The sequence below is a fragment of the Vulpes vulpes genome, chromosome 1, assembly GCF_048418805.1.
Source record: "Vulpes vulpes isolate BD-2025 chromosome 1, VulVul3, whole genome shotgun sequence".
In the NCBI taxonomy this organism is placed as follows: Eukaryota; Metazoa; Chordata; class Mammalia; order Carnivora; family Canidae; genus Vulpes; species Vulpes vulpes.
The window spans coordinates 24,992,197-25,017,894 of record NC_132780.1 but is presented as its reverse complement, the minus strand read 5'-3'; the positions used below and the strand labels follow the sequence as shown (position 1 = coordinate 25,017,894).

Genomic DNA, 25,698 nt, shown 5'->3' with positions numbered 1-25,698 from the left:
TCCAAGTGCCAATCACAAGTCAAAGGGGCAAATTGTGGGGCATCCACACAAGAGCTGCCACACCCCAGTGAACACACAGGAACCGCAGCGCTACATATACCTACACAGATAAATGTGAGGAACGTGTTGGACGTGAGTGAGTCACAGGAGAATATATATTGTGTTCTTCAATTTGTATAGAGTTAAGAAACAAGCCAAACCAAGGGATGCGCTGTTTGAGGTGACACAATAGAGAAGCACACAGCAGGTATATTGGAAGCACTGCGGAGTGTGTGGGTCAGCTCAGACTGCTCCAACAAACACCATGGCCCCGGATGACACAATAGAAATGTATGTTCTCATAGCTCTGGAGGCGGGAAGTCCAAGGTCCAGGCTCGGGCAGGCCGGCCCCCCAAGGCCTCTCTCCTGGCAGGTGGACACCCGTCCTCCCTGTGTCCTCACCTTGTCATCCCTCCATGTGTGTCTGTGTCTTCATTTCCTCTTCTTCATGGGGACATGGGTCATGTTGGATTAGGGCCACCCCAGTGACCTCGTCTTCACTAATCACATCTGCAATGATCTGATGTTCAAATACAGTCACATTCTAGGTACCAGGGGTTAGAACTTCAACATGAATTTCAGGATATAATTCAGCCTGTAATATCCCTCCACCTCCTTGGACTGTATAGTCATGTAGCCGAATTTGACTATACTTAATATACTCTGTTCCGAGGAATCAGAGCTGAGTTTAGAAGGATGCTCAGAATTAAGTGAGTGACAGTGTTAAGAATCAGGCTTCCAGACTTCCTGGTGGCTTAGCAGTTGAACGTCTGCCTTTGGTTTAGGGCATGATCCTGGGGTCCTGGGATCGAGTCCCACATTGGGCTCCCTGCATGGAGCCTTCTTCTTCCTCTGTCTCTCTGCCTCTCTCTCTCTGTGTCTCTCATGAATAAATAAATAAAATCTTTAGAAAAAAATGAGGCTTCCAGCATTAGTTCCAAGCATGTGCTAAACCAGGCTCCCGATGGAAGACAAACGACTGAAAAAATGACCCCGTGTGTCCCCAGCATCAGCAGAGTGCCACACACAGAGGAGGCAGGGCATTGCTTGCTGAAAGAGGAGGAGTTTCACATTGGTCCCTCCTACTTGTTTTGAAGCCACTGTGAGCACAGAGAATAGTCTTAGAAAATAATTCACCATCTAATCTAAACTCTGCTAAAATAATTCAGGAAATATCACCTACTGGCCTCAGGAGCATTAAATTTAATATTAGGTTGAACCACAGGAAATGGCCACATTTGATCATTTTTGACCTGCAGGCTATTTATTCTACATAGTTCAGTCTAATTCAGTGTCTGAGTATTTTTAATTTAATTTTATTTTTAAGAGAAGAAAGAAAATGAGAAAGCAACTCACTAAGTCAAAGCCAAGAACTATTTTCAGGCTGTAATTAAACGGCCATGTAAGCAGGAAACTACTCCAAAAATATAACTTCTCCCCAAAACAGGCAATCTGAAGGGTAAAACATCTTTTCATTTTCATCAAGAAAGCCAGGAAGCGAGGACATAATAGCCCTCTGTTGTGATCTAAATTACCGTGGATGCACGAAACTTTTACTTCCAGCGCATGGGGCCTGATGATCATAAAGTCTGGTTTGGACACTGTGTTTCATGACTGGATGTTTTAAACAACGGCTGACAGCAAAGGTTTCCCTGAGCTACACTGCTCGGGCATCCATCGTGATAGCTTGCAAGACAGGTTTACTGTCAGTGGCGGGCAAGTCAGAGGCCAGCTCACACCTAGGGGCATAACTAAAATAAAATGCCTGACTGTATCATAGGATTAGTTGAATTTTTCTCCGGCCATGTTATCTGTAAACGATTTTCATGCATCTAGCACCAAATAGGCTCCTTTAGATAAGGTGATACTCTTGAGCCATTATTCATAAAAATAGAAAGCACCAAAGGGAATGTCCTTCTTGATTTACTTGCACTGAAAATATATCGACCCTTCTTCACTTGGAACAACAAGAACAAAGATGTCTTGAGTAAACTGTCAGATTTAATCACTCCCCGAAATTACTTGTGGGCCTTCAGCTCTCGGGAGCTTGGGGAATGCATGTTGTCTACAGCAGCATATTGTCTCTGGAGATTTCTTTAGACATCTAGAGAATTGGCTGAAACAGCACACGAGCACATGAGCAGGTGTCCTCCATTTGAGAGAAAACAGAGAAATTTTATTGAAGTTGGACACATGGTTTTTTACGGGCCCCTGACATGATGAAAGCACATACTCTTCCTGAGATAAGACTGGGCAGCTGGCTATAGACTGAGTTCTGCAAACAGATAATACAATCTCAAAACCAGCAGCACTTGGTGCAGAGGGCATCCATGAACTCTGAGAGAGAAAACTGGTAAGTGGCCGGAAATCCTGTGCTTCCTAAGTGAGATACGCTGAGATCATGCGACAGTAGCAGGGCAGCCCCACCGGCTCTGCAGGACAGAGGAGGCAGGTACCTTCACCCAGTCACGAACAGCTCGGTGCTCCACAGAGCTCCCCCTGGAGCCCGGTGCCGATAAGGTCTATAGTCCCCAGCGGGCACTCTGTCAGTTGTACACAGGCAGGCGGCTTCGGGAAGGAGGGCATGGTCCAGAGTCGTTCAGACTGGGACTCCCCCAGGCAAGGGCAAACAGTGCTTCTAGACAATGCACATGCATGGCCACAGTGTGGGTGCGTGTGCTCTTGCCCCTCATGCTTCCATTGAGCTGAATCCCTCAACCCTGTAAGCTCTTCAGGTTGGAAGAACGATCCTTCGGGCTGCAGAGAACTCCTCATCCACTCAAAAATAGGAAGGCGGGAACCCCAGCAGCCTTAAGATTCCCTTCACCTGCTCCCCCCAGAGCTCCCCTCTCCCTCCAGCCTGCCTGCTCATCCTGCACCAGCAGAGTCCGGCATGACCAGAGACTGGCTGATGTCCAGGCCATGACCCTGTCTGCCCGTTAGGCTCATCTCATCGCCAATCACACCTGTATCATCAGGACCCCAAGAGCTCCAAGCTAAACATGCATGAGGGCTATGGGTTGTTCTTTTCATACTTTTATTCAAATGCACACAAAGCCTGCAAATAGCCTCATTTCTCTCTCCCATCAGCTCTTGTCCTCGGGCTGGCACTGCCGTGGTCACATCATAGCCGTGCAAGACCATCTCAGACACTTGGGCCAGTAGCCATTTGTCCAGTGAGCCATGCTGGCAGCTGCCCATGTGAGACTTACAGAAATGACGGTAAACATCTTTTTGAGTAAAAAACATATTTTTATAATGTACCTTTGGATATAATGATATAATGTACCTTCTTTCCTGTGTCAGGCACTTAAAAATGAGAAATTTCAAGAACAGGCAACCCAGTTCATTAAAATTCACTGGATCTGATTTCCTAAGAAAATTCAAACAGTGTGGGAGGAAACAGCATTCTTCATTTGCCACTGGAGTTCATAGGACAGAGAAAGACTACAATATTTCTGATGCGCCTGTGCCTCAGAGATGCAGGAGTTGGGGCATCTCATCCATGGTTAGCCTCCTTCCCCCCAAATTCTGTCTTTAAAGTTAGGTCATAGCCTTAGCGTGGAATTTATTGGGAGAAATGATCACCTTCTTATGGCCTCTGGCACTGCTCACATTCATCATGGCTTCAATGGCTCAATGGTTGAGCCACCATTGGTATGATTCACAAAGACTAGTTAGGCAGTTACTAGATAGGTAGTAACTAGTTCACTTGTTTCTTATCTAGAGCCTGTAGGGTGATCATGGCCTACGTGTGACATGTTTAATTTAAGAATCCTAGTTCTCAGAGTGATGCGTGGCTGAAGATCTGGCCCCAAGACGACGGTGGAAGGTGTGAGCTGGTGGTCATGCTGCTGCACGGCCTGCCCCACCTGATGGTCCTCCCTGTGGAGTACTGCTTCCGAGCAGCTGCCCACTTGGCCTTCCTCTGTGAAGACGCTGTTTGGTGGGTGTCAGGCTGGACATTCTGGGAAGCGCTCCTGCCTCCTGTGGCAGCAGAAGTTGGCACTGGGGTCTGGAGGCCTGTTCAAGAGCAAGGCTACCTCCTGCAGTAAAAATCCCAACCGCTTCAGTCAACCCTTCAACACAAAGCTAAATTGCTCTGAAAAACAGTATTACTTTGAAACCCTTTGACACATTTGTAAAAAGAAAAACAAAAAGCTTTTGCAAATTAAAAAAAAAAATCCTTAAAAACTGCTGTGTCAATAGCTTTCTTATTAACAAATACAAAACAGTTTAAGACACTTTGTGACTTCTGTAGGCCATGGTTCAGGGGTACTGATCCCCACTGAAATCTTACTACTAAAATGACCTATTTGGTAAAACTTCAGCAAGGGTTCCACTGACAAAATAACTGTTTCGGAAAGAAGAGTTACAACTTGCTCCAAAATGTCAAAAAGAATAAAGATGTAAACACCACATACTTAACATGTTTTTACAATAATATTAATTCTGTCAAATAAATACAAGGAAGTGGCACCAACATGATGGCAATTTTGACACAAAAATGTAGCTCCCGGATAGTTTAAAATAAATAATTGCTCCCAACAGAAATGAGCGTTCTGAGCACAAGCCAAGAGCATCTGACATTAAAGTGCTGTGAGACCAAGTGGCTTCAGGTTCCAACCTGATCACCTGTGCGCAGAAATGCCACCTAGGTCTCTGGGTCCCAGCTGTCCGCCACTGGTGAAGTGACACTAAATGCCAGACTGAAGTCTGTCTTTTGTCATTTTCCTGTTTTCTTCCAGCGTGTGTTTAAAAATTTTCTTCAGGGTGTCGTAAACCACTGGTCCATTTTCAGAGTCAAAATCAACCTGCTGACAGAGAACACATAGACTCAGGACACCAACCATAACAGAATTGTAATTAGCTGATTTTGGGTGAAAAGAAAGGGGGAATGGAGAAAAACCTGACTTACAACACAATTCTATACAATAAAACAGCACCCACACATGGTGCACACATTAATTTTAATTGAGAGACCACAATAGAAATGTCAATCCTGTCAATACTGCCCTTCTGGATCTCCTGCTCGATGTGCACACTCAGAGACCGCCGACCGCCAGAGGGCAGAGCTCTGAATCTGGAGCCTAACCACTCGTGGGGGGTGGGGGGGCTGGGAATAAACAGGAGGGGAGGCGTCCTCACCGCTGTAGGGGCTGCCCTGCTCACACCCGCCCTCTGTCCCAGGCACACCACAATAGCCGCCACCTTAGGGTTTCTTGAGTGGTAAATGTGAGAGTCCCATGTGTCCGTCTGCCACGGAGAAAACATCCACGGGCCTTAGTGTCCTTGCCCTTTCCTGGGACATACTGTGTCCATGTATTTGGGCTATTTGCCCAAGCTCAGTGGGCTGCAGGGTCGAGTGATGATAGGACAGAGGCCCAGAGCAATTCCCACACCTCTTCCCCGTCCCCTCTCTCCCCCTCCCACAGAACATGTGGCTCCCCAGGAGGGCCCGCAGAGGCTCCAGCCTGGCTAACACATGTGTGGACACAAGACAGCCAGGTCAAAAACAAATAATTCTAGGATCCGGGCAGCGTGTATGTCACAATCACGTGGCTGCCCTAGCCCTTGGAGGCCCCCATACCCCAGAGGTGAGGGTTGCCAGGTGGGGTGGTACAGCAGGGGCTTTGCATCCTGGGTGACCTCCCTGGGCACAGGTGACCCCACTGTCTGTTGAGGGGCTGCGGCAAGCCTGAAGAGCTCTGGCCCAAGGGGCACGGGACATCCTCCCTAGAAGAGTGGACCCAGCATGAGGGTAGGTGGTCAGAGCCTCCGCTCATGGGACTATGCACCCGAAGACAGAGCCACGAAAATCCCTCAACCATTCCAAAGCTGGGTTTGGAACAACTGTGTTTAACTTTCCATCAGGATTCCCCTAAAAGGCCAACAGAAACAGCAGAGAGTTCCTACCACATTAGGAGAAACCAACACTAAGGATTTTTTTCAGTTATATTCAGAAATTTCATTATATCGCCTAACCTATCTGCAAAAGCTTCTCATTAATGGTAATAATGGTTTGAATTGTCCACATTGCTAAGCACCTAACTGCCACCCCCCCAAGGGCAGGTGGCCTCATGGTCTGTGAAGACATAAACGTGAGGTGCAAAGGACCATGCACTGTGGGTCTGAGCCACTGGTCTGGAAACTGTTGGGAAGAAACCAAGAGGCTGCAAAGCTCTGGAGATGGAATGGGAAGCGGGTTAGGCCGCGCTTCAGAGTGTGCAGGGGGAGGCTGTGGGGAGCACGCACCATCATATGGGGCATCAGGCATCATTGCTACCATTTACCGCAGACACCAAGGCTGAAAAACTGGGCTTCATCACAGGGTCACATTCCCTGTGAGAGTAACCAGATTGAAGGGGTGAGGGGAGCTCTCCTCCTGACACGGCCCCGGTTCTCCCTTCAGCCAGAACAGAGGCTGCAAGCCTGAAGGCTGTGCGTAGATTTTTCTTTTTTTTTACTTTCTGTTCAACAGGGGCCAGGCACTGGGTCATCGATGCTGGATGCTGGGTTCTCAGTGGCCGGTTACCTGTGGAGGCCCAAAGAGGATGGGCTTGGCCAGAAAACATTCTCTGACTCCTGCCTGGATTTTCAAGATTTTTCTCAACATCCAATTGTTTCCATCTGAAAGCTCTTTGTTCCCATGTTCTCCTTCAAAAACCCACAGTTAAGCTTTTTCCAATATATCAGTGTTGAGAAACAAGTATTTTTTGGCCAAAGTCTACAACTATGTTTGAGAAATGTTAAACATGCTTCTGTTACAGAAAAACATGCAGAAGGTTTTATTTCAGAGCAGGTGGGAGACCCTGGATTCTGGTTTACAACCTGTGGCCGGCAGCATGGGACTTACCTTGGTGAAGGCTTTAATGGCACGGGCAAGGATGGCCTCCTCCACGTCCGCGGGCACTGCCTGCAGGCTCACTACGCAGTGCAGCACGCACAGGATGGTCTGGTGTTGGCCCTGTGCTGGCAGAAATCACAATCAAACAAGTGGTTTGGAAAATGCCTCAAGACATAGACTCAAAGCCACTGTGGAGCCGGGTGCTGGAGTGGGACCAGGCCGCGTCACCTCAAACACCCAACTGTCTACCCAAGGGCTCTGGTGCTGTTCCTGTGCGGTGTTAACACTGTCTGACAAGCTTTCAAGGAGGTAAAAATCAAAGCTGCTCCGTCATGACACCAAGTATAACTGAAAATGAATATAAGTGTAATTTCCAGTCAAATGTCTTCCTCGCAGGGAGCTGATGAGAGAGAATCCACTTGTCTCTGGACAAAACTGCTTGAGTTCAGGTGGTGGATGCTGACATGCCACGGCGGGACAGCAGGACGGGGACATGTAGTGGGGACCCGTGTCAGCACGCACATGCCTGCGGCAGGAGCTGCAGAGGGATGGGGTGCTCTCCCAGTGCGCCCACTGGAACCTAACAGGGAGGGTCCCTGAGGAACGTGCCCGACTGGACTCCCAGGGGCTGCTCGCTCTACAGGAGCCAGGGAGAGACTTTGCGTCTGGAGCCCATGCGCACCCAGTATGCTTCCCACAGAGCCACTGACTTGGCTCCTGAAGATCTACCGTGAGGGCGTACTCGGAAATGAGGAGAACCCAGCAAGCACAAGTGATTGTCACAGGGATGGCTGGCGGGGGAATGTGAATATCCTAGAGCGGGGCTGCAGGGGAGGAGGGCCAGGTGCAGCAGGAGCCCCATGATAGGTGGGTGTGAGCTGTGTGCCGGAGCCACTGGGGGGTTGCGTCCTGCTGACACATGCTGCTGGCCTTTCCTGTAAGACGGGGCCTCACCCTGTCCAGGCCACGTTGATGAATGAAGGGGACAACGGAAATCATGACCTGGTGAGGGCCTGGCCACCCCTGGGATGACCTCCACCCCCAGTCCCTCACCCAGGGGTCGGGAGGGCAGCCTACAGAAGGGACTCTAAAGGTGTGCATGCATGTGCGTCTGGGTCTATGTGTGATTGAAGTGGACAGTTGTCCAAGCCCAGGTAACAAATGCAGAGAAGTCTGATGGAAAGCCCTCACCATGTTCGTGGTGCCGCTGGGGGTACAGGCATTCTCCCCGTCTGGTTCACAGCTCCTACGTGTGACGCTGGCTTGCATTTCTTAGCTTGGAAACATGTACATTAGACCCAGATGTGGGATTCTGCACGTAAAGCCCACACTGAGGGCCTCAGCTAACTTCGCCAGACAGTCTCCTTACCTTCTCTAATAGAAACAGCGCTTCTGCGGCATCTGCACGGCTGGCAACCAGTGTGTCCACGTCCTCTTTGGTGATCACAGGCTCCTTCAGCTGCTCCACCCAGGACCACATTAGACTGCACAGGACAAAAGGGTCCCTTTCGCTGCATATTCTCTCCCAAGCTCCATCTCGGGAATTTAGTTCTTTCTAAAAAGAAGGGAAGAAAGAGAAAAGTGGGGGAGGGGTGGGAGGGGAGGGGAAGAGGAAGGGGACGAGGGGGAGCAAGGTGGAGGGGCAGGGATGGATGAGGGAAGGGAGGTGGGGGAGGGAGAGGGAGGAAGGGAGGGGGGGCAATGATGATGAGGAAGGATAGGGGAGGGATAGGGGGACAGGGAGGCAGCACACGATGAGGTCTGAAGGCCCTCATCCTGTCCATGAGCGAAGGTCTCGGGCCCTGAGACACACACTGCCCCCCATCCGCCACTGCCCGGGTGGCACACAGGGCTGAGATGCTGAGTCTCTCTGAGCCTTGGTTTCCGTCTATGAAGCTGGCCGCAGCCCCATGGGTGTGCTAAAGCCGCTGAGAGAGGGACTGGCTGGCCCAAAAGCTCAGCTCTCTGCCCCGCTCTGAAACCATAGACGCTGCTCAGGAAGAGGGAGCCTTCTTTTTAGGCTCCTTGGGACAAAACAGAAATACGTACTGCGATGATATAGAATGGTGGATGACATAGCACAAATAAGACAACATTTTCAGGTTACTCCAGAACGAGGAAAAGCTAAAACTTCCAAGTGTGCCCCAGAAAACTGAATGGCGGGCAGCTTCGGCAGACACAGCTCTCTCACCCACCTTTTCAGAGTCCCCTGCAGGCCTGGACGCAGCCAGCCCCACACCCTGAGACTGGACGGGGTGGGGCAAGCTGGCCTTGCCCACATGCCACGTGCTGGGGGTTAAAGAGGAGCCCCTAACAGTTTGCTGTGCGGAGACCAGGGGAAAAGCAGGAAGAATTTTAACTTCTGATAGGGCTCAGATGTATGTGCTAGTAAATAGAGCGTATGCAGCAAGCGCAATCCTTGCACATTTGTTCATTCATGCCTCTGGTATTTTCACAAGACTTAGGACAGCCGGTAGCACATAACCTACCCGATTCCTACAACACCTGTAGTGAGACCCTGATGGCAAGTGTGTGGGTGCAGGGAAGAGGGTGCTTACCCAGGAGCCCAAACAGGGCAGACAGCTTTCATTCCCTAGGTTGTACATGAGTCCAGATGTGATACTCCTGCCCCCGCCAGGGTCCCTGGCTCTGGGATCCTCTGGTTCCTATTTATTATTTCATAAAGAAGCCACTAGGTCTAGTTGTGTGGAGGCCCTGTTCCCCACGGGTCATACACATTCGGGCCATGTGACCTTGAGCATGTGTCTTGACCCCCGTGACCCTTGGCTTTCCTATCTGTGATACTTAACTCATGTGGACTGTGAAGATTCACGAAGGATCTTGGGGTATCCTCTGCCCTACGGGTCCCTGCAACGCCGCAGATGAGAGGGTCCAGCACAGGAAGAGGCTGCACTGTGCTGCCCAAATCACAGTTCACTGGGCTCTTTCCAGAACTCAGCTATGTTTTATTGCTCAAAGGCACATAACAAAATCCAGAAAATGAAACAAGCCTATCCAAACAAAAGGGTCATGTTCACCCCCGGAAAATGCTTTTGTGTGTGAAGTGCTGCAACAGTCCACCGTGCTAGGCTGACCTGGGAAGGAGGGGGCCAGCCACGTGTCCTCACAGATCGAGGCTGACTGACCCAAAGGCTTGTTCACTTTGGAGTAAGAAGTCACTACATTTAACCACTGGCTCAGCAAACACCTGCAGTTCTGACTTACAGCATGCACATGCTCTGCAGCCCCACAGCTGGGACTGGGTGCAAGGCTCTGTGGCTAGTATTCCCACCTCTGTATCTGGAAGGTTCTGACCCTCCTGGAACATGTATTGGCCTTGCTTAATTTATGTAGACTACAGAGGAGCAGCCAAACAAGTAATTTGTGGGAGATGATGGGCTAACAAGTCTAGACTTCACTGAACCAGGCCTCCCCAGGTCAGCCGCACATTCGGGCAGTTGACTAGTCTCTGGTAACTAGGTGTTAAAGCCTGCCTTTTGTCTACACCAGCTGCTCATTCAGGGCAAAGAGCACAACCGATTGAAGACTGTGTTTCTAACGAAAACACACCACAAAAAGGGTTAAAATTTAAAATTTCACATTCTGGGCAGCCCAGGTGGCTCAGAGGTTTAGCACCACCTTCAGTCCAGGGCCTGATCCTGGGGACCCAGGATCGAGTCCCACGCCAGGCTCCCTGCATGGAGCCTACTTCTCCCTCTGCCTGTGTCTCTGCCTCTCTCTCTGGGTCTCTCATGAATAAATAAAATCTTTAAAAAAAATAAAACTTCACGATCTAATTTAAGCAAAAGCCAAGAAATGACCCTGAAGACACAATCTTAGGTAAAACTAATGTACTAGGCACGTGGGCGGCTAAGTAAAAGATCTGACTCCATTTTGGGGCAGGTCATGATCTCAGGGTCATGAGATTGAACCCCAGGTCAGGCTCTGTGCTGAACCTGGAGCCTGCTTGGGATCCTCTCTCTCCCACTGCCCCTCCCCCCACACTCTTCTCACTCTCTCTACATAAATAACATCTTTGACAGCATCCGTCACGTGTTCTGACCTCACTCAACACTTGGATTGATGACTTTGGAAAAGAATTTTCTCTGATTTCACTTGGTCAGTGGTTCTCCAAGCATGGCTCCCTATCAGACTCAGGTTAGAGATGCTCACATCAGTTCCTAAAGCTGTGTGCTGTGGTCTGTCCGTCCACGCACCCAGTGGGAAAGCAGAAAGCTGCCACAGGCATTGGTATCAATGCCCTGCTCCAAGGACCCCGCTAAGTGCTAAACATTGAGCACTTTCACACAGAGATCAAGAAACCTGAAATTCAAAAGTTAGGTATTACACCAACAGGTCTTCAAATTCCTGTAACCCTTGAATTTGGTAACATGTATTACATTTTTGCTCTGCCATATGTATTTCCCACACAAACACAATTAAATGAAATACAAGTACCTGCCACATTTCTACCTTCCTTTTTACCTCCTCCTTTTCTGCACATTCATTTAAACTTGCCAGGGCTTTGGCTGCCAGTATTCTCCTGGCTTCGACACTCAATTCAGACTGCAAAGCAGTGTTTGGAGCAACTGTGGGCAGATCTTTGCTGTTGGGGACTTGAGTGTGCCCAGCCAAGAAGGGTGCTTTGGGGCTGAAGCCACAAGACACAGGGCTGCGGGAAGGGTCGGAGCAGCAACCAGCAGGAGTTTTGCACTGACAGCGGGGCACTTGCTGCGAACAGCCTGGCTCCTTGGCAATATCTGCACGGTCCGGTAGAGCTGGTTCCCCAGGATTGTATGAACCTGAAACACCTGAAGAGAAGGTTCTGCTTCGCGGAACTTCCTTTGCCATAGTCTCCTTATGGAAAACTGGTGCCCCCTCATCTTTGAGTCCTTCCAGGCCTCCAAATTTAGCCTGATTCCAGAAAGAGAATGTATTTCGGACCAGCGTTTCCTTACTTGGATCAAGCTGCGGAGACTGAGGGGTGTGCCAGTGGCTTATGGGCTTCTGCTGCTCGGGGTCATGGCCAAGCAAGGCCGGGGCAGGTCCTGTCCACGGAGCACTGCCATGCTCCAGAAGCGACTCAGCCCGCTTTAAATCTGAGTCGCTGTAGCTGAATTGCCTTTTCAGGTGAGTCAGGGGCTGAAGGCACTCGACATTCCGCCTCTTCCAAAGAGGGTCAATCTCTTGCTCGCTGGAAAGAATCACATCCTGATTCTCAAAGTCTGTGGCCACCGCAGTTGGGGGGAAGGAATCTGACACGTCGCTGCCCTGCTGCAGCAACTCTTTATCCAGCTTCAGGGTGATCATCTCAGAAACCGTCTTTTCAATTTCGGCAGACAGGCTGGGCATTTCGGCCACCTCTTCTGTCACCACTGGCCTATTCTCGGCTAAGTCCAGGAGCAATTTGCAAATGAGGTGGATAATTTTGGGAATGTGTTTCAGAAGTCGGGCCTCATAACCATGAAGCAGATGCCGCTGGCGAATGAGATACTGCGCTAGAGTAACAGCATGTGCTTTGGGGTCACAGCAAGAGAATATATTGCGAAGAGGAATCAGAAACTGAGTAAATTCCCTCACACACAGCAGTTGTCCTCGAGTTTGTATGGAATTGGGCCGCTTTGCCCGAACAAATATAATTGCTTGGTCAGCAGTCATTCGTGTTGCAAAAACTAAGTAACATGCTATTAAAACACCTAGAGGGAAAGAGAAGATGGGTATGAAAACAAAGAGAAGATGGGTATGAAAACACATATAACTTATCACTCTTTGAGATTTAAATTTTGAATATGTGGTAAATCATATAAAGGAACATTTTAAGGACAGTTATAACTTACTGACTTCTTGTGCAAGTGTTTATTCTCATGTCTATATGTCATTTCTCCCCATGATTGAGAATCCACACTCATCTCTGTACCCTGAGAGGGAAAGTGTTGGTGAGGGGATGGGAGAGAGAGTGTGGTGAGGGGATGAGGGGATGAGGGAGAGACTGTGGTGAGGGGATGAGGGAGAGCATGTGGGTGAGGGGATGAGGGAGAGACTGTGGTGAGGGGATGAGGGAGAGCATGTGGGTGAGGGGATGAAGGAGAGACTGTGGTGAGGGGATGAGGGAGAGCATGTGGGTGAGGGGATGGGGAGAGCATGTGGGTGAGGGGATGGGGAGAGCATGTGGGTGAGAGGATGAGGGAGAGCATGTGGGTGAGGGGATGAGGGAGAGACTGTGGTGAGGGGATGAGGGAGAGCATGTGGGTGAGGGGATGAGGGAGAGACTGTGGTGAGGGGATGAGGGAGAGCATGTGGGTGAGGGGATGAGGGAGAGACTGTGGTGAGGGGATGAGGGAGAGACTGTGGTGAGGGGATGGGGAGAGCATGTGGGTGAGGGGATGAGGGAGAGCATGTGGGTGAGGGGATGGGGAGAGCATGTGGTGGGGGGATGAGGTAGAGCATCGAGTGAGGTGATGAGGGAGAGCATGTGGGTGAGGGGATGAGGGAGAGACTGTGGTGAGGGGATGGGGGAGAGCATGTGGTGGGGGGGATGAGGGAAAGAGTGGGTGAGGGGACGAGGGAGAGCATGTAGGTGAGGGGACAAGGGAGAGAGTGTGGTGGGGGGATGAGGGAGAGAGTGTGGTGGGGGGATGAAGGAGAGTGGGGGGATGAGGGAGAAAGTGTGGGTGAGGGGAAGGTCCAGGCAGAGTTATGGACTGACTGGATGGAATATTCTAAGAGCAGTTCAGAGCAGGAAGTACAGCAGGAACACTTTTACCCCGTTGAAGAGGGTCTAAGGAATATAAGGAGCAAGCACAGTCCACTCTACTACCTGCCCTGGCTCACACTTACTTCCCACTCCTGCCATCTTTGCCATCACCTGTTGCCACATTCCCAGCCTGGCATTATTTCTTTTTGGGTGTATTTTCTCTGGGAATTATTCACATTAACAGTCTATTTCTGGAGTTTTGTCTGCACTAATAGTTTTCTCCAGACCAGGACATAACTTTATAAATACTTATTATTAAAAGAAACAACAACCTTAACGTTATAGACATCATTATTCTTGTTAACTAATATTAAATTAAAATGAATAACATAATTGGTGATAAATAATTAATCCAACTGATAGTTAACTAATAGGAGGGTAAAAGGCAAGTCAGAAGACATCTGTATGGTTCACTAAGTCTGTCAATCACGTCATAGATGAAAATCAGGACTTCTGCAAACTGCATGGCTCTTAGTAGGGGCAGTGACCCAGAAATCTTTCTCACTGGGACACGGCACTTCAGAGTAAGTATGGAGACTGCAGTGCAGTCATACAGAACTCCCAGGAACAGTGAGGCCTTGGCTGGACCCTAAGAGCTGATGTTGTAGGTGGGGTTGAGTCCTCACTTGAACGCCCTCGCCAGCAGGTGGGAGACCTGGAGGCAGGTACACAGGGACCCATGGACAGTGCTGAGCTTGGATGTCTGGTTGGACCCGAAGACAACTAATAGTCTAATCCTATGGTATTTATTTTTGTGTCAGTATCAGCACTGCATTGACATTTGCTGCATTTTTAAGTAAAATAATTTATTTTTATTTGGAATTTTAGGCACAGATAGACTCTTTTCGCAAATATAATCCTTCCAGCCATGAATTTAAATCTTGGCTCTGCCACTTACTAACGTAGCAAATTATTTAACCTCCTTCAAAAGTCACATTGTTGCTAAAGACTTAACCAGTGCGTGTAAAATGCTTAGAACACATAAAGTGAGACAATGCTTTCTATTGTCGTTACTTTGGTTAAGGAAAACTACATTTTTAAAAGACATTACTCATTAAAATAATGTGCTGGGGTTTTTTCCTTTGAAGAAAAACCAGAGTGGTCATTTAGTGAGCTGTGGAAACCCATCTGTTTACTAAATATGAGGAGTTTTCAGGCCTAAATCTCTCAAAAATACTCTCACAAAAAAATGGTCACTGAAACTGTTTAAGATATTTCAAATTTTCTGTAGCTCCTACCATTTGACTTCAAAACATTGATCAGATTCTGAAAAATATTTATCTTCTAGAGTTATTAAATATTATTCTTTACATATTTAAATATGTTACAAGACAATAAGCCCACTTCCTAGAATTTACCTGTTCGACCAAGCCCTGCATGACAATGGACAGCTACTTTTCCTTCTTGTAAGGCAAATGTCATCACCTTCACCATATCTAAGATGGTGGTAAGCGATGCTACACCATAATCCTTCCATCCAAAATTATAGAAATAAACTGGATGATGAAAATAAGAAAACAGGAAAAAACAATCAACATACAGGAGATATCCTTGCATAGCCATTTGAAGAGAGTGAGTGAAGTCACGAGAAGCGTAAAGCTGTAAGGCACATGGATTGAACTGGATGCATAGCCTAAAATAATAGGCTTTTTACGTTTCCAGCAAGTTCATTGTTAACAACACTTCTTACAAAGCACCTTCTATATTACCTAAGACATTGCCTGCTAAAACTCAACCAGAAAGAATTAAGATGAAACAGGATTGGAAATTAATAAAGCCCATGACCTTTGCCCAAATCACTCAGCTACGGAGGGAAGGCAGGGCATGTTGTGTAAGCACGGAGATGTGTCTGAAGGACTGATAAGTGGCACAGGTGGGGACATGCAGATTTTCCATCCAGGGGAGACAAAAAAGCTAGATACACGCTTCTTAAAAACAAGTCCCCAAAGTGGCCAGGGTTGGTCCTTTCCAGCCTGGTCCTGACTCCATCCCTAGGCTCCCAAGACTGGGGCTTCTGGGACTGTCACCTAAAGAACCCCTGATTTCCACCTGGGAGCAGAGCTGGACAGCAATAAAAGCATGAGTTAGTCCTGTGTTCCAATCCCGTTGCCATGCACATGCTGTGTGATTCAGGCAAGTGGGTGCTCACTGCACCTGCATGGTGCCTGTGTGAAGCAGAAAGTACTTCGGGATGGTCCAGGGCACTGTTACGGTAGCGAATGTGGACATTGTCTTGACAGGGCTCCTCCCAGGATCCCTCCCACAGACAAAAGCAATCCTGTACTTTGAGCAGCAGCACTAGAGAAGAATGGTGGCATTATTTGGAATCAGCGCTCATCTTCTCAGTGGGGAGCCCGCCCCTGCCCCCGCAGAAAGCGGTCATTCTATCACCCTGTGAGCTGACGAGTCTGGGTACTGTTCTTGGTGACTCATGGAGGGGAGGTGGAACACTCACTGCCAGCCTCCATGAAAGCTTCAGGAAGGTACGTGAAGCCGCTTTCCTGTTCCAGAGGGTTCCCACAGCTGGCATGTTCACCAGGGCGCTGCAGGTTGATGATTGTTTTTATGCCATGGCTCACAAGAGAAAAGAAAAAAGTCATCACATTGAGAGCTAGGGTTTAAAAAAAACCAACCCATTTTTGGCAATAATAAACACTATTAATCACTCTCCAAACCTCAATTTCCTAGTTGAAATAAGCTGCCTATTGTTTAACTATTTGAAGCCAAAAGCAATGGATAAGAAAACTCAAGTTGGCTTAGCAAGTGTGTCAGCAACGTGGCCTTTACCTCTGGAATTGCTCAATGAGGTGATACTTCTCCAGGAGCTCGGTGGACGGGCGAGCCATGGCCAGGATATTCTCAGTGACCCTAGAAAGGAGCAGGGGCTGGTGAGATGCAAAAACCTGGAAGGTTCTAGCTCTAAGAACTAAGAGAATGAGATATCAAGTCCCTATTTTTTCTACGATGTTAACAACTCTAGAACAATTTTCTTTTATTCATTCATTCATTCAGTCATTCATTCATTCATTCATTCATTCGAGACACAGAGAGAAAGGCAGAGACACAGGCAGAGGGAGAAGCAGGCTCCCTGTGGGGAGACCGATGTGGGACTAGATCCCAGAATCCCAGGATCACCACCTGAGCTGAAGGCACTCAGGTGCCTGAGTACTGAGGCACGCAGGTGCCCCTAGAACAATTTTCTTATATAGGTTCTGGCTTCAATTTTGCACCCTGATGAGGGCTCTAAGAAACCTGAATCCCTGAAAAAAACCCCAGCATGTAAAGTATCTGTGGACTCTGGCAGCATATTTCCAAGGACTCTCATGAGACTCTGGAGGGCCTGGTAGATGCCCCTCGTTCTGCAGCCAAAATAACTCTGCCCCTTGGTTACTGATGGTGTTAAGCAGCGATAACGCCCGCCTCACCGGGTTGGCATGAGCATTCAATACCATGTGGGTGTGAAATCTTTAGCACAAATTCTGGCTTGTGGTTATGAATAAATGCTGAGTTATTGTAATTCAGCAGAACATATGGGCTTGGCAGTCCACTGGGCCTGGTTTCAAGTGCTGGCTTTTCTATGTCTAGCTGGGTAGTAGGTTACTCTGGACCCCAGTTCCTTCATCAGTACAATGACAGTAACCATGGCTACTTTTCAGGAGCCTTATGAAGATGATGTGATAGTTTGACAGTGTCTAGCACAGTGCCTGGCCTGAGGATAGACGGGCAGAGGCCCAACAGACAGCTGCCACCCCCCCCCACCCCCCCCGCCAAGGGCTCTGGTGACAGATATGCCAGGCAGTCTGTCAGGAGCAGTGGGTCATACGAGCCCAAGGAGTGACGGAGACATCAGCTGAGCAGAGCACGATCCCAAAAGACATCATGCCTCCCCACGGGGGCAAGCCCTGAAATTTGATGGGGGCCCCCCCAATTCAGTAGCACTTATATGGAGACAAGGAGAGAAGTGCTGTGAAAGCACGGGAGGTGAAAAAGACTCAGAGGTTTAGTCAACAATGACCCAAAAACATCACTGTGATCTCAAGCTGCATTATTGGAGACCTGTGGTCTGACTGCACTGAGGCACAGCACTTGCTTTCACACAACAGTCTTCAGACCAGACTGTGATCTGTGGGGAACAGTAGCAACAGCAGATCCCGACTCTGTCACCACACACGTGCCAGCCAGGCCTGTGTGAAAAAGCCCCAGCTGCAGGTTAGGGAGGCCAGCTGACAAAAGTCTAGTTTGGAAATGGATTTTCACTGCAGGAAATGATCCACCACTAGTGTTCTTTAAACCCCAAATTCCTCTCAGTGGGTTTCAAAGGTAACATGGCTTGATGATCAGAATCTGTCAGAGATATGACTATATCAAAAGAGGCCTACTCAATAGTTTACTATTAATAAGGAGAAGAGGGAAGCCAAGCCCTCTGAAAGGCAGGTCGCATCTGCACACCACAAACCATGCAGCATCTTACCCTGTGCTGAGCCCACAAGGCGTTCCACTGTGTACTGAGGCACACGGACAGTATATTTGCGTGTAAGCGTGCCCTTTCATACAGAAGACAGGAACAAAAGAAAAACGGGGCTAATATATACCCGTGTGAAAGGAACAAAACATGTAATTACCTCCTGCCTTCTCAAATGTGTAGCTGAACACGTTATTTCTAGCAACTTGAGAAGATATCTTAACAAGAAATGATAACAAGAGCTATCTTGTTATCATTTCTTTAAGATATGTTACGTATATCATTTTATCAATAAAAGCCCTACAGGTTGGTTTTATTATTTCTGTTTTACAGATGAGGCTTGGCATGCTGAGATCACACAGCTCATCATGCTGCAGGCCAGGCGGAGGTGCGGTGCTCTGACTTCACACCCACACGCGGCCTCCTCCACAGCCACTGCCTGCTGCACACCCACAGGGTCACTTACCACGACGAGTAGACCCCCTTAATGGCTTGCTCCTGCTCACTCCAGCGGGCAGGGTTTTCATACTTGCACGCTCTGCCACCACACGCCATGGAGCAGGCCATGTGTCCGGGAATCACGTGCCGTAAGCGCTCTCCGACTTTCGTGTACTTTGGTGTTGGACGTCCTGAGTTTCCTAGAACATACAAGGGAGGAAGGACTCAAGATTCTACTCTCCAAATGGAACAGTAACACCAGAAACAGCTTCCGTGTTATCTCAGGATTGTAGATGACAAGCCGGTGCTACATTTCTGTGATTTTGTCAGAAATAAAACCGTTTCCTTTTCATCTGAGTGCACGGTCTCTTAATACAGAAAGGCTTCCACACACAATAATCTCTACCTGTCACATTGGTAATGAAGAGGAAGAAACAGTAAAAGCAGATCTCTTAACAAGGGGATGACTTTTTTCAAAAATTACATTTTTTAATGCAAAGCACAAAACATTTAATCCCTTTATCTGCTAGTACATGTCCACTGAAGCTCTTAGTACAACAGAGAGTAGAAAGAACAACGGAGAATTAACTGTCAACAGTCTGAATTTAAACTCAAAGCTGTGCTTTACTTTTTCTCTGGAGGCAGGTTGGGTTTCCTTCGGCACAGCTGACTGAGGCCACGGCCACCATCACCTGGAGAGAGGATGAGGACAGCGTCTGGGCGGCCGAGCCACGCCGGTCCTGCTGTAGGATGGGGTCCGAAGACGAGTGCCGGCGGCCCTGGAAGAAGGAGCTGAGGAAGGGCAGGGCGGAGCACCGCCGGGGCAGGTCCTGCATGGCTGGGCTGCGGGGACAGCACGGGACTGCAGCGCGCCAGCCCGCTCCGCGACCAAGTTCCGCTGAGCCACCCCGCACTGCCCTGCGAGACCTGACAGCCGCTGGGGATAGGCTGGTTTGTTTCCATGGCGACGAACAAAGAAACTACTGATTCCCGCTCGGAGCCCGTACAGGCGGAGTCCCACACGAACCCACAGCCTTTTGGACAGATTGTTCAAGGAGAGGGAAGAACATGTATTTTAAATAGATTACACTAAATTGCAGCTGTGCTGTTTTGTTTCTCATCCACCGTGGATAGGTCTGCCAGCACAAACAATTACACCTGACACGGTGCAATAAATTTAGAAAAATGCGTCTATGATACAGACACTGCCTTTTATACACATACTGAAAGGTGTAAATTCTGCTATTCCTTAGGTACCTATTATCTGAACATTCTGAAAAAGCTTCTCGTTCTACTGCTCTCCGGAACAGGGAAAATAGGAAGTGAACCGTAATGAAGTAGGATGCACAGTGTACCTCGTAACATGAATAAAACAGCATTTAGTTCGTCAAAACCAGAAAGTCCCCTAGAATTTTCTTGATAGAACTGTTTAAAAAAAAAAAGAAAAAAGAAATGCTTGGACAGAACACATTAAATGTCTGTAGGGCCCATGTTTCAATCAGAAGACACGGGCTTCCAGAATGTGAAAACACAGACCCGGATCATGCCTGCATCAGGTGGGCAGGCGGCCCTGCCTGGCACAGACTCCAGGACCCCATCCTATGCTTGTTGTCACCCACTGTGGGGGAAACAAAGCTCCAGGAAGGTCTCTGGGGAGGCTGGCGGAAAAAATCCACCAAGAATCACATTCTTCTCAGGAGCTGGATGAGGAGGAGGCTGTGATGTGAGGGCAAAGGATGCAGAGAACACAGAAACTCTCACACTGCCGCCGCCTCCGCCCGGGAGAATGCCAGTCCCGCCCCAGCCCGCGTCTCTGTCTCCAGCGGGGTCTTAGCCCCATACAGACAGAAACAACCTCAGGTCACAGAGGCCACTCTGGTTCGTGTGCTCGGTGACACTGGAAGTATGTGCCCTTTCCAGCGCTCCCCCACCTCCCACCTGAACAGACTCTGTCAAACAGGATGGACACGGAGCTCCATGTGGTGCCCGAACTCCTCCCCAAGGGCCGGTTCACACCCTTGTTATGTGCACAAGGTGACCAAAAAGAATTTTCTTTAATGTAAGCAATGGAGGAGAAGCAGGGCCTCCACAGAGCCTTACAGGAGAGGGAGGCCTGGTGGCCCAGCCCTATTGCACACAAAGCCAGGGCGCTGCACCAGCCACACAGGGCAGGGGGTTCAGGCAGGTCTCTGTGGGGGCTCTGGGCCTGTGGGACAGTGATGCCAGGAATGGACTTATGGGAGGCCCGACGCCATGTAGGTGGACAGACGGCAGCCAGGGCGCTGGCAAGAGGCCGAGGCGGCTCAGGTGGCCATGGGGAAGCCCAGCACAGAGCTCTGGGGGCACCACGGCACAAGGAGCAGCAGCCCAAGTCCCAGGAAGTTGGCGCCAGTGTGGGAGCGGGAGGTGCACGTCTGCAGACCAGGCCCCGCTGTGGGGTTTTCAACAGCACTGAGCATGAAAATGAATTTGACGACGGCTGGCCTCATCTAGGCGACGCCGAGAAGGGGTGGCTGTGTGTCAGCTCAAGAACTATCTCTGCTGTAATATGTGGAGAACCAAGCCGACCTCCCACAAACGTGTAACTACCCGTGTGGGCTCACTGGCGCTCAGGGCCCCCGCAGCCAGGTCTTCAGTGAAGCGGAGCCAAAGGCAAACACGAGTCTGCACCTTCCCTCAATTCCCGAGGGTGTGGGGGCCACATCTGCTGCTCAAGAGGGGCTCTGTCCCCCCATGGGTGCTCCTTCCCCGCACAGCAGGACTGTTACCCACCATCTCCAGCTCCACACTATTTGTTGGCAAAATGCCTAAACTGCGGCCAAACCCATCTTTGAAAGCCAGTTTTTATTTATGCTAAATGGCATAAAGTCATCTAACAACCTAAAAATCCACCAAAAATTTTAAGTTGGGATGAATCACAGATTGTCAGTGATGAACTGTTCCAACTCTCAGAGGTAACATTTTAATATGTAAATTACCAGCAGGAAAACCAACAGAGGCCCTCTCTAGATACAGGAGCCCTGTGATGTCATGACTAATAAAATGGAATGTTTCTGAGTGGTTTTGTGAAGGGCCAAGCTGTCCGCAGACACTTAAAAGGTAGAGTGTCCTCCTGGCAGCCATGGAGAGAACATCACTGTCATTTATTTGCAGGCCACTAGAATCCACATGAATGCAGTTGTCCCACCCCCTGCTAAGATCTCATGTTTTTGCTCCTCTGACGTGTTCTTCTAAGGACGGAGGAAGGCAAACGTCTGCATCCCAGGGCCGTGGACTCAGGGGCGCTGCCATGCTACCGTTCTTCTTCTGCTTACCTCCACACATGCCATCTCTAAAGAGACCAGGCTCCAGAAGAAAGCAGGAACACAAGACAAGGGGTACTCCCCAGGGCCCATCCTATACAGTCCATGCCTCTGCTGCCACCGGGGCATGGGGAACGTGAGCACTGGGCTCTGGGCTCCACACCGTTATACCTTTGTGGCCCTCAACCTGACTGCAGGTGGGCAACAGGCCTTCCCCGACACACGACAGTGCTAAAGGGCTGCGGGAGTCCCTGGTCACTACAAACGCGGGCTGTCTACCCCAGGGGTGCACACAGGAAGCAACGGGGAGACCCTCTGTGATTCCTCTTCACTCCGCACACCTGGTGGTCAGAGTGGAACCCCAGGCTCCAGTCATTTTCTCTTATACTCAAGATCTCAGAAGGGGCTGAGAACAAAGCCATGTGACCGTGGGCCGAGGGCACAGTGGGAGCTGGACAACCACATGTCCTCAGCTGGAAGCAACCAGAGCACTCACATCCGGGAGCAGCTTCTGCTTGCCGTGCTTTGTGGTGGGAGGCACAGCTACCAAACTCAGTGGCTGGATGGCCCAATGCGTGAACACGGGCTCTACTTCTTTCCTCCAAAAATTAAAACAAAGCATCTCTTTGACTTTGCAAGGTCTTTAAGTATCTGAAGCAGAACTTCTCCAGGTCATCCCCTCCAAGGGCCGCGGTTTCTTAATTGTCCCAGCGTTCCTGCATACATCACTGTTTCCAGACCCCTCACCACAGGCCCCTGTGTCAGAAGGCCCTCCTCCATTCCCCTTCTTGGCAAAACTTCACATGCAGGTCGCCTGTCCCACCTATCTCTCTGGCCTCTGCCTCCACCAGCCACTGAATCGTGCTCTAGCTAAGGTCTCCGATGGTACCGGACGGCTGTGGTCTCAGTAGGCTGCTCAGCAGCACACACCACAGCTGCACAATTCAGTTTGATGTTAAAAATTTTTTGGAGAAGACTTTACATTTCATTTTGAAGCAATCTCAAACTTACAGAAAACGATAATAAAGTATTTTTTTCTTGAACCATCTGAGAATAAGCTGCTGATACACTGCCCTATTACCCCAAATAATTTAGCATATGTTTCCCATAAACAAGACATCCTGTAGATTCCCCCAAGCCAGAAGGTTACGACAGACACAGGACCAGGTGCCTCTGTCCCCAGATCTCATGCTCCTTGCGGCAAATCAGCCCACAGCATGTCAGAACCACATGTTGGCCCACATCTCACCGATTTGCTCCAGGGCAAGCTCCAGTCTTTCCCTGACTTGTGCAGGGAACACGCCCATTATTTGGCAGACGATCTGTTTCCTCATGATGAGACCCAAGTAGCCCAGGTGCTCAAGGCTAAGCAGTGGTGCTTAGGACACGAGTCCGGGCGCTGGGTGTGCTCCTAGCCATCAGCATGCAGGCCCTCCGGGCGGACAGATACCCTCCTAACCTGACCCGAGGCCCTAATGCCCAAGTGGCGCCCCCTGCGTGGGTGTCATGGCTAGGGCCGCCCCTCGCCTGGTCTCCAGCACCGCAGCCTCACCCGCCCTCTGGTGTGTGCGGCTACTTTTTGTGGCCTCGTCAATGGCTTTGGACCAATGTGTTCAGGAAGAGAAGGGAAAAGAAGAGGAAGAGAAAGTGCCTTCCAACCTCCCTTTGTTAATTGCGGTAAAATATATATAACACAAGATAGGCCACTGTAGCCCTTTTGAAGGGCACACTACCTACACTGGCGTTAAGGACATCCGTCTGCATGTGTGACCATCCCACTATCTATCCCCATTAAACACTAATTCCTCATCTCCCCCGCCCCAGTGCCTGGCACCCACCCCTCTCTCTGTCCCTAGAATGTGAGCACTCCGGGTCTCCTGCAGATGAGGGGTTGCACAGTGTCCGTCCTTGCATGTCTGGCTGCTGTCGCTCAGTGTAGTGTCCTCAGGGTCCACCCCACACTCTGTGGGGTGTTTCCCACTTTGGGCTACTGCGATTTAATGATATGTAAAGTCTTATCCTGCGATCGTCTCCAGGAATGTGGGTGCACAGACACCTGCCGAGTCTGCTTTCTGTTCTCTGCTTACAGCCAGAAGCAGAACTGCTGGATCACATCCTAACTGCTTTTTAAATTTTTTGAGAAATGCCCATGCAGATGTCCATGGTGGCTGCACCACCCACACCAGCAGGAAGATGAGGGCCCCAGTTTCTCCACGTATCACTGACACCAGTCATTTCCGGTCCTCGTGCTGGCTAACAGCCATCCAACTGGACACACAGTGGTACCTCAGTGTGGTTTTCACCTGCATGTCTGTAATGGGTACAGTGAACGTCTCCTGCGCATGTGGGGCCTCTGTGTGTCCTTTCAGAGACACATCTATTGCACCTGTTTCTGAACCTGCTCGCTCATGTTGCTTGTTGAGATCTAGGATTCTCTACACCTTCTGGAGACTGGCCCGAATGAGAGGGATATGTGATCTGCAAGCAGTCTCTCCCATTCACAGACAGACCTTCCTTTCTGCTGATGGCATCATTTGTGAAGGAAAGTTTTAAATTTTGATGAAGTCTGATTTATATACTGTTTCTTTTGTTGCCTGTACTGTTGGTGTCACAGCCATGAAATCACTGCCAAATCCAGGGTCCTGCAGCATTTCCCCTGGAAATGCTCTAAGAGTTTTATACATTCAGCTCTTACGTTTAGGATTTTGAGCTATTTTGAGTTAACTTTTGTGCATGGCACACCATAAGGGCCCAATGTCATTCCCCTACACATGTACACCCAGGTTGTCCACCACCAACTGGTGACAGTCTCGTCGCCCTTGGCAGATGGCATCTGACCACCTACGTGAGGGGTCTCCCTGGGATCTCTATTTCAGTCACTGGTTTACGTCTGTCTCTGTGCCGGGACCACCCCATCTATGGACTAATCACTTGTCCTTGCCCACCCTCTCCCCAGCTTGGCAGTCTGCCTTCCCAGTGTGGGACCCTGATCGCTAGTTCCAGGACCAGCACAGAAGTCCTGATTTGAAGATTCTTGTGTGCATTTATTCTAACCTGTCTGGGCACCTCAGCACCTTGCGGGGCAGAAAGGTCACAGGTGTGACTTGAAAATATGCTGTGATGAGCCCAAAATCTGCAGCCTCCGGGGGCCAAAGCCTCCTGCTAAGACACTGGAAAATGCTACCAAATGTTTAAAGAAGAATTAAAACTGGTTTTCAAAATATCTTCCAGAAAACAGATGAGGAAGGAACATTTCCAACCCCTTTTATGAAGCTAGGATTACTCTTTTACCTAAGCAGACAGGGATAGTACAAAAAAAAGGGAATGACAGTCCAGTGTCTCCCCAGAACTTAAGACAAAATCTTGAACAAAGTGTCAGCAAACCAAGCCGAGCGATGCATGAATGACTGTACGGCACTGCCAAATGGGATGTACTGCAGGTATGGGAAAGACGGTTAGACATCAAAAACCAATATAATCCACCGCATCAATGAGCTAGAGAAGACATGATTCTATCAATGGACACAGAAAAAGCACACGACAAATTCCAACAACATCCGTGACAAAAGATCTGAGTAATTTCACAGTGGAGGGCACTGGGTTACCCTTGCTCCAGAGCACCTGCAAAATCTTCTCCAGGGTCAGCGGGAAGGCAAAGGTGTCTGCCCTCCTAATGCCCTCTCTGCTCTGAAGTATCAGCCCGCCACAATGAGAAAAGGAGAGAATGGCACAGAGACTGTAAAGAAAAGAAAGAAAATGCCCCTTATCTGCAGATGTGATTATTTATACAGAAAATCCCAAGGAATCTCCCAGAACCTCCTGGGCCTAGTGAGTGAGGCCAGCAACCAGGATGAGA

General features: G+C 49.3%; 1 protein-coding gene across 8 annotated transcripts in view; it reads right to left on the bottom strand.

Annotated features, from left to right (window-relative positions):
• Positions 1-3,059: 3,059 nt before the first annotated feature.
• PTPDC1 (protein tyrosine phosphatase domain containing 1) overlaps positions 3,060-25,698 on the bottom strand; it is a 65,592-nt gene continuing 42,953 nt past the window's right edge. The window contains exons 1-9 of one of the 8 annotated variants that reach the window (XR_003232986.2): positions 19,169-19,497; positions 18,569-18,740; positions 16,428-16,508; positions 16,096-16,214; positions 14,999-15,136; positions 11,345-12,582; positions 8,256-8,441; positions 6,896-7,011; positions 3,060-4,856 (exon numbers count right to left, since the gene is read on the bottom strand). Coding sequence is in view for 4 of the 8 variants with exons in the window: in XM_025984387.2 (XP_025840172.2) it covers positions 4,737-4,856; positions 6,896-7,006; positions 8,256-8,441; positions 11,345-12,582; positions 14,999-15,136; positions 16,096-16,214; positions 16,428-16,508; positions 18,569-18,740; positions 19,169-19,376 (2,373 nt within the window). In the remaining 4 variants the exon portion in view is untranslated. Of the gene's footprint in view, positions 4,857-6,895; positions 7,012-8,255; positions 8,442-11,344; positions 12,583-14,998; positions 15,137-16,095; positions 16,215-16,427; positions 16,509-18,568; positions 18,741-19,168; positions 19,498-25,698 lie in introns of those variants that run through there. The other 7 variants (XR_003232987.2, XM_025984387.2, XM_025984389.2 and 4 more) reach the window with 7 other exon arrangements.